At 34.7% G+C, this 14,996-nt stretch overlaps 1 protein-coding gene across 5 annotated transcripts in view; it reads left to right on the top strand.

Moving 5' to 3' along the window:
• The first annotated feature begins 5,536 nt into the window (after window positions 1-5,536).
• The window catches only part of LSAMP (limbic system associated membrane protein), a 776,712-nt gene continuing 767,252 nt past the window's right edge, over window positions 5,537-14,996 (top strand). For 3 of the 5 annotated variants that reach the window (XM_074301295.1, XM_074301294.1, XM_074301293.1), the window contains exon 1: window positions 5,544-6,331. In XM_074301295.1, the coding sequence (XP_074157396.1) occupies window positions 6,177-6,331 (155 nt within the window). In that variant the 5' untranslated portion in view covers window positions 5,544-6,176. Of the gene's footprint in view, window positions 6,332-14,996 lie in introns of all 5 variants that reach the window. The other 2 variants (XM_074301292.1, XM_074301296.1) reach the window with 2 other exon arrangements.

The raw sequence follows: 14,996 nt of genomic DNA, 5'->3' as shown, positions 1-14,996 counted from the left end.
AAAGGAAAGAAACCTGAGAATAGAAGCAATTGTGTGTCCATAGGACATGTTAGAAGGTGCTCTAGGGAATGTAGCAGTAGTTTGTCTACAAATACACGAGGATGGGGGGTGGGGAGGGAAGATACTTTTCCATATCTTAGCACTGTGATGACCTTCATCTTTTTTTCATTTATTTACAAGGAAAACATGACAACCATTATTGTCTTCCAGGAGACAGCTTGAACTTGATTATAACTGGTCAGTGTTAGATGATACTAATATAATAAGACCTTATTAATTTAAACTTATAAGAAAGGAGGCCAGAATGAATTAAAGGACAATTGCAGTTATAAAAACAGCAGTATGGTGCTGTGACAAGGTATTAGATTTAATGTCAGTGTGTTTCAGGTCAAATAATGACCCTGCCTTTTACTATGAATATGGCCTTGAGCAGTAAGTCACTGAACCTTCAGCTTCTAGATATGTGGAAGGACAGTTTTGCATTTGATGACCTCTGAAATCTCTTTCAACCATAAATACAATGAATAGCATAAAACTTGGCACATATTATTATTTAGGTTTTTTTCAGGCATGTCAAAAGCCTTATGAACTCATTGGGGTTTTCTTGGCAAAGATATTGGAATGGTTTGCTATTCCCTTCTCTAGCACAGATGAGGAAATTGAGGCAAACAGAATTAAGTGACTTGCCCACAATTACATAGCTTAGGCATTTACTAGCGTAAGATGTCACTGGATGAATGATTGTTAACTGATTTATTTAAAGTATCTAAAAATGTTATTATTTTATTTTTAAAACAATTTAAATTTATTTTTATAAAAGCCTTTTATTTTTCAACATACATGGAAGAATAATTTTCAACATTTACAACTATAAAACCTTGGGTTCCAAATTTTTCTCTCTCCCTCCCTGACTTTCCCCCTCATTCAATATAGGCCAATCATGTGCATTTCTTCCAAATATATTTCCACATTTGTTATGCTGCACAAAAAAAAAAAAAAAATCAATTCAAGGGAAAAAAAACACAAGAAAGAAAAAAATGAGCAAACAATGGCAAAAACAAAAAGGTGACAATACTATGCTTTGATTTATATCAATTCTCCACAATGATCTCTCTGGATGTGGAAGGCTCCTTCCATCACAAAACTATTGGAATTTGCTAAATCACCTCATTGTTGAAAAGAACCAAATCTTCACAGTTGATCATCACAAATGTACAATGTTCTCTTGATTCTACTCACTGCACTTAGCATCAGTTCATATAAATCTTTCAAGGCATTTTTGAAACCAGCCTGCTCATCATTTCTTATAAAACAATTATATCCCATTACATTCATAAACCATAACTTTTTCAGTCATTCCTCAACTGACAGACATCCACTTGGTTTCCAGTTTCTTGCCAATACAAAAAAAAAAAAAAAAAGCTGCTCCAAACATTAAAATGTTATTAATTTAAAGCAAACTCAAAGATGCAAATTAATTGAACAAAGTATTATCACAGAGAAGACTTTACTTTTTGTTTCTTGTCTAACCATGTGTGTACACATATATAATCCCAAAAGTCTTAGTTCAATTTTAAGACCTGCACTAAGATTTTGGTACATTTTACATAGGGTTTCTCAGGTTGTTAAGCATTGTTTTCACATGCAAACATGCAGATCTTTACAGAAATATATACCTATAATATATAAAGATGCAACATATCCATATACATAGATTTTCACATATATACATGTCTATATATAGTTCATCTATAACTATTAATCTACTTATCTACTTGACATATGTTTCATTTTTGTTCCTACTGACTTGATTTTAAGACCTGAAGTAAGTCCTGCATCTGATATATATAGGCTTTATTTGCACATGAGCAAATTCTTTAGCCTGAGTTTCAGTTTCCTCATCAACTAGGTAGAAATGATAACACTTACACCTCCTACCAAAAAGGGCTGTTCTGGAGATCACCAAATGTAATAATGTATATATAAAGCATGTTAGAATGAAAGTGATTTATATCCTAAATGTTTATTTGTTATTTTTATTTTTATAATAATGTTTATAATAAACATTGTTTATTTACTATATTTTTCTTCAAAATTTGCCAAGAGCTTTGCACACAATTATCTTATTGGATCTTGACTATGCTCATTCTGAAGGCAATATTACAGATCTTCTTATCTCCAGCATAATGATGATAAAAAGAAATAAACAAAAAAATGGTGTAGATATTAGTAGATTTGATCACTGGGACATAGCTAATTGTGTCAAAGATAGGATCTGATCTCAGGTTTTCCTCCTAGACAGCTAAGTAAGTGGTACAGTGGATAAAGTGTTGGGCTTGAAATCAGGAGAACCTAAGTTCAAACTCAGCTTTTGACATTTAACCTCAAGTGACAAATCACTTAAACCTTTTTGTTTTACTTTCCTCATCTATAAAATGACATGGAAAAGGAAAGGGTGAACTACTCAGAGTCTTTGCCAAGAAAACCCTAAAAAGGGTCATGGAAAATCAGAATGGGACATGAATGACTAAAAAGACTTAGCAACTTCCTCCTGTATCCCTTTTCCTATTATATCAATCTGGATTACTCCCTCATTGACATTGCTCTAAGTGAACTGGACTTTTCTCATCTATAAAATGATGATAAGAAAGCCTTGCTACTTCATAAGGCTGTTAGAAGCATAAAATGAGATAATGAATGAGAAAGCACTTTGCAGTTATAAAGTTCTATACACATGGAAATTATGGCTATATATTATTATTACTTACAATAATCATTTGCATAGTAAATTATCATTTCTCATAGATAGTGCAAAGGTAAACTTTAGTCCTTACTGAATTAGCACAAATTCCAAATTAGAGAAGTTCAGATTAATGAGATTTTATTTTAGTAAAAAGCCAAAATGTATTTGCATTTATGAAGGTGTCCTTCAGCATAAGCTTCTTTGTAGCATTACACCAGATGTGCTCTGGATGGTTTGAGCTTATTAATGTAAAACTTTTTCCTGATTATTCCCACACCTGTCCATAGAGAAGGCCTCTGTAGCCCTACTCTTACTGATTTAAATAAAATAATAATAAGCGCTATATATACACACAACATACATATTTAATATATTAATATTTATCTATAGGCTATATAGAATCATAGCATCAATAACTTTATGACTACAGACCTTTGCCTAGGAGGCCTTAGTCAGTAGTGTATAAGATAGCTAAAGCTTACTATATCTAATACTGGCTCAGTGAAATGATTGTATTTAATGTAATTAGTCTTGGATTCAAATCCTGTGTTTGCCACTTACTTGAGCAAGGCATTTAGTTTGGTATTGGGCAAGTCATGGCTAGGAAACTTAATATGATACAGTAGAAAAAGTAGATTTGGAGGCAAAAGATTTGAATTCAAATCCTTATTGTCATTTATTTTTAGTTCTCTTGCTTAATCTGTTTAGAATTTATTTTTCTTATCTATAAAATGAATTGCTAAGATCAGATGACTTTTACATCTACTTATAAATCTTGAATCAATGATCTGCAAGGGAGTTGATTCCTTTCAAGTCCCCTATGTGATCCTGTTTCTCTCTAGACAGAACCCACCCCATCCTATCAAATTCCCCAATATTTTGGGCTATTAGAACTTCCTCTATTATCACCCTTACTATCAAAATTACAATTACCTCAACTCAGCCAGCACCTTCCACCCTCACTCTGGTAACTAATAATGGAATTAAGGAAGTAGATAATGCATCTGGATTCTTGTTACTGGGGATATGGATGTGTCAATAAATCCTTGGCATCCCCAATTAGGACTTGAAGTTTGTTTGTTTCCTATGGAAAACAGTGCTCCAAAGGCTCTTTAGATTCTGGGGTGTTTGGTTGGATTATGTGTCAAACAATCTTTTTGGGATTGCCATGGGAACTGAAATACTATTTAGAATGTTGTTTCTATGAAACAAATGCAAAATCTAAAGCTATAAATATGTAAATAGATAAATAAACAAAAATGAAGAAAGAAAAAAAGAAAAAGAAAAAAAGTAGAGAGATACTTGGAACAAAACTCTTGGTAAACTCAACTGCTTGTATGTAGGAATTTGAACTGAATTCTTCACAGTTTTTTCTGCTCAAGGAAAACAAAAGGTTTTGCCATTTTTTTTTGTTTGCAATCTTTAGGGGCATATCACCTTTTGTACTGGTTAAATTAGGTCTGTGGCATCCAGCATAGTTGTTATAGAAAGATCCTTGGGGACAAGGCCAGTGTCAGTAAGATAAGCAATTGCTCAAAGTCTGTGTTCTCTGGAGACTTGGGTATGGATCTCTTAAACTCATTTCACTTTTTGTGAAAATCCTCAGCCAACACACCCCTTTCATCTTGTCCAGCACCAACAGTGATGGAGGTATCTCAGTTTGAAGTCCTTAGCACAAGAAGAACAGAAGAAGAGGAGGCTACAAATATCACTTCCATTAATTTAGGGACTCATTATTTGTAGGCTAATTATGAGCACATAAATGTCATTACTGTGAAGTTCAGCATGTACTTTAGAGAAAGAATTAAAAGAACATGGAATAACTTATATAGTAACAGAGATGTCTTGCTTTAAAAAAAAAAAAATCCTAATATCATCACTTCCTGAATGGTAGCTGAGTATTTCCTGGAGAGTTAAGTTGATGGTAAGGATCAGGGATCAGCTGCTGGAGCTGGCATTTGGAGAAGACAAACCAAGCATTCACACCACAGACCACTCAATACCATCATTGTCTCACATCCATCTTTCAGAAGCCCAGAGAGAGTGGAGAGAAAAGAAAGAAAGAAGAGAAAATAAACCTTTTTATCTTAGGGAGAAAAGTAGGAGAGAGAGAGAGCAAGATGTGAATTTGAACACATAGTAGCCAAGAATATTACTCTCTTATTCAACTTTGGCTTTTGATTTGGCCCATTGCTACCAAGTTCTTTTCCCAGTCTCATTTTCTGCAGCTATTCTGCTTCATTTCTCCCTTTTTAACTTCTTATCACCTTTCTATCCCTAGACAGACTCTGGGTATTTTGTATTTTCCCCTTCCTTATCTTGCATTTGTACTACATCCATTCTTCAATGCTTATGCCTTTCTTTCCTCCAGTCTTCCTTCCTTCTCTTTTCTCCCTCACTCTCCCTTCTCTTCCCTTTCCCCTCTCCTTAGCATCACATCCCTCTCCCTTACTCCCTCTTTCTTAACTCTACCTCTAAGCTCCATTCCCTCTTCTTAAGGAAATCAGCCAGGCCTCAGATGGAGCTGTTGTCGTGACAACCTAAAGGAGCATCAGGCTTTCATCAAGGCTCGCTGCTGCTGAAGGGGGCAGTTGTGCAAAGCAAGGGGCCAGCCGGAGGGAGGAGGGGGATGAGGTGGAGGGGTTGTTGAAAAACAGCACTTGGATGGGGGAGGGTGGAGGAGGAGAGGAGCAGAAAGAGAGGAAGAGAGAGAGAGAGAGAGAGAGAGAGAGAGAGAGAGAGAGAGAGAGAGAGAGAGAGAGAGAGAGAGAGAGAGAGAGAGAGAGAGAGAGAGAGAGAGAGAGAGAGAGAGAGAGAGAGAGAGAGAGGAGAAAGAGAGAGAGAGGAGAAAAAGAGAGAGAGGAGAGAGAAGAGAGAGAGGAGAGAGAGCGAGAGAGCATTGCTGCTGCTGCTGCTGGTTTTTTTACACTCACAGTGTAGAGCTTGGTGCTTGCTGGCCTCCCTCCGCCTAAGAAAAGTGGGTTATGAAAGGAGCTCCTCTCAGAGACTGTATAGCCCTTCACTGAAATAGGAGCATTCAGCAGCAGAAAGAAAAAGGGAAAAGAAACAACAGCAACAACAAATCAATATCTTCTCTTTTTTAAGGCTTTCCTTCACCTTTGCAAGTGGTTTATTTTTTCAATAAGCTTTTTTAAGAAAAGAAATTGTATTTTTGTTCATTTAACTTTTTTTGTTTGCTCTGGTTTTATGAGGGGCTCGTTAAGACTTAGGGGGGAAAGAAAAGAGGTGCAAGAGAGAGGAGGGAAGAGAAGAAAAGTGGAAAGGATTATAAGCTGGAGAAGCCCCGTCTGCTTTCACTCCTCCCTGGCTGTTGATGATCGCTCTGTTTTTGTAAATTGCTCTTCCTGTCCGACCTGCACACCCCGAGAGTGCCCATCTTCCTATATATACCCTGAAAGTCAGCTTGGCCACCATGGTCGGAAGAGTTCATCCCGATCGGAAACAGTTGCCGCTGGTCCTACTGAGATTGCTCTGCCTTCTCCCCACAGGACTGCCTGTTCGCGGCGTGGATTTTACCCGAGGCACTGACAACATCACCGTGAGGCAGGGGGACACGGCCATCCTCAGGTAGGGCATTTTGGGAACTTTTCCCAGTTTTTGATATATATTTATGCATGTGTACCAAGATATGTGTGTCTATGTATGTATGTGTTCCCCTTAAACTACAGCTGCTGATGCTGTAAGAATCAGGGCTCTGTGTGTATTTGTCGCTTTTCCTCATTCTATGATATTGAGCTATAAACTAAAAAGGGGGTTCTGGACCCATTTAAAGCTTCTGAACTCGTGGTTAATGGTCTGTTTCCCTGATTTACTTCTCTTAATAAGAATTGTTAACTTTAAGTATGTTGGGGAGGGGGAAAGCTAGATAAATCTTTTTCTTTTTTTCTTTTTTTTTTTAAATTTACCAGTTTCTGGTGAGGTTCCTTAATTTAAACACTGCTGTGTGGTAAGCAGAGTTATTGAATTATGGCTCTCAGATATATTTCCAATGGTTCCCTATGTTGGTCTCTCCACTCATTGAGAAGAGATAGTTGGGGGGGGGGGCAGTGGAACAAACCTCAATGTTTTGCTTCCTCACTAGTTCAAGTTATCAGGAAGCTATTTGTTCCTATTCTGTCAATATGGAATTTCCTTATGGACACTAAGGAAACTAATAAAGTGTAAGAACTTTATTTATCCCTTGGTGTCTCCCTCATTCCCTAAAATTTTGGTAAAAACAAAAACAAAAACAAAAATAAACCTGTTAATAAGTAAGGTGAAATAAAATAACTTTTCAAATACCTAATTACTTTTTGTAAAATCTAGGACTATTAAGCCAAAAGGACTAAGGCAGTAATTAAAATTTTTTTTTAATTAGTAATCCTTGATCTAAAAGTCTTAATTTTATGGACCTCTACCATATTCTGAAAGTATAATTGTTAGATTGATATTTGGAGGGGAATATAAGTCCTTGGTAAGTTTGACCCCTCTGAGGGGACAGAGAAAGCTGGCTCTCCAGGAGGTATTGTGTGCCAATTCACTTTTTAGATAATCTCCTAGTTCCCTTTCCAATCTCCACTTCCTTTTTACCCAACCCCCCATAGACACCACCCATACACATATATCCCTTTCCTTTGATATGCTTCTCCCAGAATTTCTGTCAGATGCTGACAACTAAACCTTTCCTTTGGGATCCTTTAAAATCTCATTTTACTCCAATAAAATGTTCCAGTGTCTATCTGTCTATCTGGCTAATATTGCCTGTTGTGGCAATAAAGAAATATATAGAATTGAAAATAAACCTCTAATCTGTGTGCAAGAAGCTGATAGTGCATAAACCCTGGGGCATCAGGGAGCAGTTCCATAGCAGAGCTGCCTACAACAGCAAAGTTTTCATTCCTTTCCTTAGAAATAAATTTGGTTGACTGTGACAGAGTATTCTGCTTTGGGATCTCTACTCTTGTTATAGAGGAAAGTGTGTGTGTGTGTGTGTGTGTGTGTGTGTGTGTGTGTGTGTGTGTGTGTGTGTAGGCGCGCACGCGCCTGAAGTGCTTACCATGTGTGTATGTGGGGGAGCAATGAGGGGAGAGAGAAAGATAGAGTGGTTTTCCAAGTTGGTAGAAACTAAGGAGAATGAGGACATAAATTATGCCTTCTTCCTTTTCTTGTGTAGTATGGTTGTGATCCTCAAAAGATCCTTCCTTTCAAACAGATTCACTCTCCCACCTCTCTGGATTTGTTAGCTGGCATGTAAGGTTTATCCACATAGAGTAACAGGATTTACTGAGTGATTCATCTGCTTGCAGAGGGGTTTAGACATGACATGGGAAATGCTTTCCAACAACAACTCACAAGAGTCCTTCTTCAGCTATTTGCTGAAATTCCCTCTTCATTAATTATTAACCCTTCATTGTGTAACCCCTTGTTATAAACCCATGCACTGGAAATTCTACTTTCCAGGGAGTAGGTGCCAGTTTGTTACTCAGAACTTTGAATATGGTAGGGAGAAGGGATCATTCTGGCCTTGTAGGTACCTAAAAGACACATAAAGTTTGCAAATTATGTCTATCATGCAACTGCACATTTTAAAAATCATCTGAAGTCATGCAAGAATTGTAAGATAGTTTGGAAAATAGGTATAAATTTTTGTGCAGCACATATGGAGGTGTTTATCCCTTTTAGTGGGAACTCGTGCTTCTGCATCCTTGAACAAATGTATGTCTATGGACAGGTTCAAGGAGGTGAATTTATGAAGAAAAGGTAGAGGATGTCAGTATTTTCAGTAAGAATAATGATATAATTGAGAGAACAGAGAAGACATACAAAGAGGTGATGGACAGATATATGACAAACTGAAAAGTCATAGCTAGATAAATATTAGGTAAGTAGGTACCTGTACATAAGTAAACATGTATAAGCAAGCCAAGTTATTCACAAAATACTTGCAGACATCCAAATAGAGCTTTTGAACAAGGGGTCAATCCCCTGTGAGATTCCTGGGAGCTCTTTTCATTTATCTCCCCAGATCTCACCTACAGTGATTCAATGATTGGTCATATTTACTCTGGGTAAGGATATATTTGTGACTTGGTGAAGCTTTATCAGAAACAACTGTGAATAGTGTTCCTTTTGTTTTCTTTGATGATCTTCTTCATGGTTTCCAAATGAACCTAGTGAGACTTGTGGTTTACTTTTAGGGCAAAGAATAACTCTCTTGCCCTCTGTTTAAGAGTAACAGTTTGAGAAGAACTATTCCACTTTCTCTGTGAAATGTTACTATTAGTGTAAACCTTCAGGGTACCAGAGGAAGGAGAAACTGATTCATCAGAAGCCATGGCTGCTGATTGGTGCTAGGTGAGTGAAAGAAGCAGGAAAAAAAAAGAAAAATAAAACAAAACAAAACAAGAAATTCATCTTAAAAGATTTAAGTAAACATGTATAAGCAAGCCAAGTTATTCACAAAATACTTGCAGACATCCAAATAGAGCTTTTGAACAAGGGGTCAATCCCCTGTGAGATTCCTGGGAGCTCTTTTCATTTATCTCCCCAGATCTCACCTACAGTGATTCAATGATTGGTCATATTTACTCTGGGTAAGGATATATTTGTGACTTGGTGAAGCTTTATCAGAAACAACTGTGAATAGTGTTCCTTTTGTTTTCTTTGATGATCTTCTTCATGGTTTCCAAATGAACCTAGTGAGACTTGTGGTTTACTTTTAGGGCAAAGAATAACTCTCTTGCCCTCTGTTTAAGAGTAACAGTTTGAGAAGAACTATTCCACTTTCTCTGTGAAATGTTACTATTAGTGTAAACCTTCAGGGTACCAGAGGAAGGAGAAACTGATTCATCAGAAGCCATGGCTGCTGATTGGTGCTAGGTGAGTGAAAGAAGCAGGAAAAAAAAAGAAAAATAAAACAAAACAAAACAAGAAATTCATCTTAAAAGATTCTATGAACCTTAAAGACTGTTGTGTTTTGTTTTGTTTTTTTAATTCTTGTGGTCCAATGGCAAGTATATGACTGCTCTTTAAATTTTCAATTTTCCCTCATTTCTTTACATTTCTTATATTTCTTTGGAGAATTACTCATCAGTATAGTATAATTATGACCTTGAGTTTAAACATATATCACAATAATCTTACCTCTTTTTGATTGTCATTGTATATATAATTTTTTTGTGGAAACAGTGAGGAAATTGTGGAATCCTAACTGGAAAGAATAAAGGGAGAGTTAGCATCTGCATCTCCTGATGTATAAGGGACCAACTTCAGCAAGATTCTCCCCTCAAGAACTTCATGAGAAATCAGAGGAAATCCCAGCCCCATATTATTAGATATGAATTATTACCATATTTTATTCATAATACTATAATTTATATTATTGAATTGAGCATGGTATTGCCCAAATTATTATCCAAATAAGTATAAATAAACTACTTCATTTGGAACTCAGAAATACATACTGTTCAACTTATTAGGCTTTTTTTTTTTAAAAAGATTTTAACCATTATGTTATATCAACCAAATTCTTTTTGCATTCACTTTCTTTATTAATATTTAATAAAGTAAGTGAAGAGGCAGAGAAGAATAAGTTATTTATTTGAGAGTAAAGTGTAAAGATTTCATTCACATTTCAAAAAATGTATCAATTTCCCTTCTTTAAGACATCTGGAACTCCTACATACACTAAACATGTATCAAATTGGAGGAAACATACAGGCAAATTGACTAAACAATATGTGATTTTTCCAACACTTATAATTGTATTCTTTGAAAACAAAGTTTCTATATTAATAGCAAAGGGATGGTTTGCCTAGAGGGTAAATTTGTACAACTTGGAAATTCCAAAACAAAACATTAATGTCCAACACTTTAAAAGGTAGTCATACTATCTGGCTCTGTGATCTGGGGCAAGCCATTTTCCTGTTCTAAATCAAAATTCTTTTCATCTGTATTATTGTTTGAAAAATATGTCAAAGGATAGTTGTCCCATGATATGTCAAGACTATATTTCATTGGTATTAATGAGAATTTTAAGTTGTATGCTTTTGTGTATATATATATATTATTCAATTTGATGATCATGAGGCTGAAATTAAGAAAAATAAATTTTATAAATGTTATGAAATTCTTTGAAAACTTTTGAAATAAATTGTTAAATTATATTTTGATAGCTCACTGAAATTATAAGCAAATATGTGATTAATGAGTAGTGAACAAACTATGTTCAATATCATTCAAACTAAAATTATAGCACAAATTATACTTAACATCTTTGGGGAATTTTTAGTAACTTAAAATGATTCTATCACATTTATCAATAAGTATTATCATTCATTTCAAGTTAAACTGTCCTAGGTCATTAGGCTCTGAAATCTGTCCCCATTGTTACCTAAGATAAGTTATTTAACTAAATCATAAATGATAATGCTATATACAAATGTATGTATATGTATACATATGTATGTATATCCATCTATCCCTCTATCTATCTATGTAACATATCTGTGATTTGATTTCTGTAAAGATCTCCCCGTGAGGAAATTCCATCTATCAATGCTGATGGACAATGGTTTTGTAACATAGAAAGTTGCCTGGGGCATTAAGAGATTGATTTGTCTAGGGTCACATAACTAGGAGGTATGTATCAGAGGTAAGATTCAGAGCTTTTCTTTCTTATTCTGAGGATGAGTGTCTAGCTACTACATCATACACTTATAAATAATCATTTGTTTGTTTTCTTCATGAAAAAGAATAGTCTCCAAATTGGAAAATATAGTCCAGAAATGGCCTAATAGAAAAGGTGTTAAGAATATCTAATATTGATTGCATAGATATGCATTTAAACATATATAAAATAGGTATATTCACATACATATATATGCATATACACACATATATACATGAATATGTGTGTGTATGTATATATACACACACATACATCTATCTGTGTGTATATATTGGGGGCTTATACACACACACCAAAAAAAAACCCAAAAATATGCACAATCCTCATACAAACTATGTGAGGTAGGCCCTTTTCCTGCCTTAATTTTGCAGATAAAAAATTTAAGACAGAGGAAAAATAAGCAACTTGCTCAGGCCTATGTAGCTAGTAAATATATAGGATACCATGTAAACGCGGGTCTCTGGAATGAAACCTGTCATTCTATCCAACATACCATCTAGTTTCAGTAATTTCACTATATTCAGATAAATTCATGGATATTATTGTTGAGCCATCCTCAGTTATCAGTAATGTGGAGAATAATACATTTATCACATGGTTAGAGATAAGCAATTTTCCGTTTGGTTTTTTTAAATAAGAAAGATTAGATATTATAGGTAGGATTCTAAGTTTGTTTTCAATTCTTGGCAAAGTAATAAAACTTATTATTTCTCATTCTAAAGATATATGAGCATTTAGAATGTGAAGTGGTGAGTAGCAAGAGTCAGTAAGGATGCAGCAGGACTAATTCATAGAATCATAGATCTAGGCTTTCAAAGGACCTAGAAGGCCATCTAGGTCAGATTCCTAATTTAAGGAAAAGGGAAACTAAGTGACTTTTCCAAAGTAATGAAGGAGTAAATATCAAAGAAAAGAGTTGCCCTTTTTATCATCCTCTACTATCGAGATTTTGACAGACTAACTAGTGATAGAGAATAGACAGTGGATAGAAGGTTAGCCCTGTAGTCAAGAAGACTTATTTACCTAGCTATGTGACCCTGGGCAAGTCACTTAACACCAATTGTCTCAGAAAAAAAAAAAGAAGAAGAAGAAGATATCTGGCCTCAGAATTTACTCAGAATTTACTAGCTATGTGACCCTGGGCAAGTCACTTACCCCTGTTTACCTCAGTTTCCTCATCTGTAAAATGAGCCAGAAGAGAAAATGGCAAACTACTCCAGTATCTGTGCTTAAAAACAAACAAATAAACAAAAAAAATGGGGTCATTAAAAGTTAGAAATGATTAAAACAACAACATAAACTAGACACAGGTGAGGGTACTGTAAATTACCTTCTGCAGAAAAGATTAGAGTAAAGCTTTGCTCAAGACAAAGTCTTTTTTGTTATATCCTTGTATATAAAATGGATAGATGAAAGATAGATTGATTTAAAAATAATTCAATAAGTTGCCTTAAAATGAAGTGCTTAATATTATCCTGGAATAATTTCCTTATTATAGTGCCACAGAACTCTCTGGTACTAGTCCTTTCAACACTTTTGTAAATAACTTAGGTGAAAGCAGAGATATTGAGTTTAGTGTCTTTTTATTCATTCACTCACTTATCTAGCTATTTATTTGTTTGCTTGCTTGTTTGTTGGCTGTCTCAAAGCTGTGAAAAGTTCTCAGAGCCAGAATCTGAAAAAGGTCTTGGCAAGTTAGAATGATGAATAAAGATGAAATGTAATAAGTAGATTAAAAAAATAAAAGTACTGCAAGGACATATATTTCTGGGCTCAACTTCTTTTAAACTATCATTGTCTTTCCTCCCCATCAGCACAATATACATAAGATAACTATTGTCTTTTTTGTTGTTGAGTCATTTTAGTCATGTCCAAATCTTTGTGACCCCATTTGGGATTTTCTTGAAAAAGATATTGGAATGGTTTGCCATTTCCTTCTCTAGCTCATTCCATAAGGTTAGACTTGCCCAAGGTCACACATATAATGCTGAAGCCAAATTTGAACTCATGAAGATGAATTTTTGTGACATCAAGGCCAGTACTCTATTCACTGAGTCATCTAGGTGCTCAACAACTATCTTTAGCTCCCCAAAATATATACACATGTGTGAACACACCCACATTCTCCCATATGTGTATAAGTTTGTTTCATATGGTGAGTCTATGCATCATGGAGTAATTATGCCAGTAGTTATGGCCATTTATTGCTGATTTATCATCATGACCTGAACAGAATTTCTTTTTTTGGTGTGGCTCATTGCCTACAGAAATTCAGATTTTAGTTCTCTTCTTGCTTATATTCTCTCTTACCTAAACATGGTCATAAATATCATCTTCTGTAGTCATGTTTTGAATAGATTTTAGTTAAAAACAAAGTGAAATTTATTTATGTCAATATCCAAGGGAGCAAAAAGGAACATATTAGTTGTCAGAAATTTTGCTATATGATAGCTCTTATTTCTTCATTTGAAATGCAAACACAAAAAAAAATCGCTTCTGTATTGGATGGATAGGAACAGATTTTATTTTATGTAGTTCTTTTCTCACCTACATGAATATTCATTTATTCATTCATTCACTCCTTAATTTAGATGAGAACATAGATTCACCAAAACAGCAGAATTAATCTTATTGCACCCTGCTTTCTGTCTCTTTCCAATCAGAAAAAAGGTTCACTCTAAATAATTTCAGCTTCTTTGTTGACAATTCACATGTATATATTAGAACTATATCATTTTTTTAAAGAATGGTATTTCTAATGTTGATGAAATATATTTATTTTTTATTTTTTAAACTTAGATGTTAATTTTGAATGAATCACTCCATCTAATATTGAGGTAATTTTGACATAATAATATTTATACTATGTGTATTATATGCCAGGCACTGAATTGAGCATTTGGTTCTCACAATGGTACTGAGAAGTAGGTGTTATTATTTTCCACATTAGGAAACTGAAGCAAACAGAGGTTAAGGGTAGCTCAGCATCATATAGCTAGTAAATGTGGGTAGTATTAAGTCATAAAATATGATGCTATTTCTATTTCAATACATCATGATTTCCCAACTATTCCATTGGATTCTGCCATTTCATAGGAATAGTGAAGATTTATTAAGAAGTTCTCTAGTAGGTATCTCCTTGACCCTGTGATGTTTAAAATTCTTTTCAGATTTGAACCAAAAGTATATTAATTGCATTTACAAATGAAACACAAATGGAAGGAAAGGAATACATATAGTAGAATATTTATTTATCAAGTAAGAGAAGTGGACATAGTTTCTACCATAGAGAAGATGACAAATCTATTTTCTCTGCCCTGATCAGACTGTATAACCCAATCTATTTAGTTTTTGGAAATAAGCTTTAAAGAGTATTAATAATCTGAAGAAAACGCACAGAAGAAAGAACAAAATACATAGATGTTTTAGTATTATAAAGAAAAGATTTAGGGACCTCATAACTGTCTAAGTATCTCAAGTATTTTCATGTTGAAGATGCATTGGACTTTTCCTTCTGAGCCCTACTGATAGTTGCACATTTCAAACAGGTTACTTTCAGCTCTA

The sequence above is a fragment of the Sminthopsis crassicaudata genome, chromosome 3 (assembly GCF_048593235.1).
Source record: "Sminthopsis crassicaudata isolate SCR6 chromosome 3, ASM4859323v1, whole genome shotgun sequence".
Classification (NCBI taxonomy): domain Eukaryota; kingdom Metazoa; phylum Chordata; class Mammalia; order Dasyuromorphia; family Dasyuridae; genus Sminthopsis; species Sminthopsis crassicaudata.
This window is presented reverse-complemented; position numbering and strand designations above follow the sequence as displayed.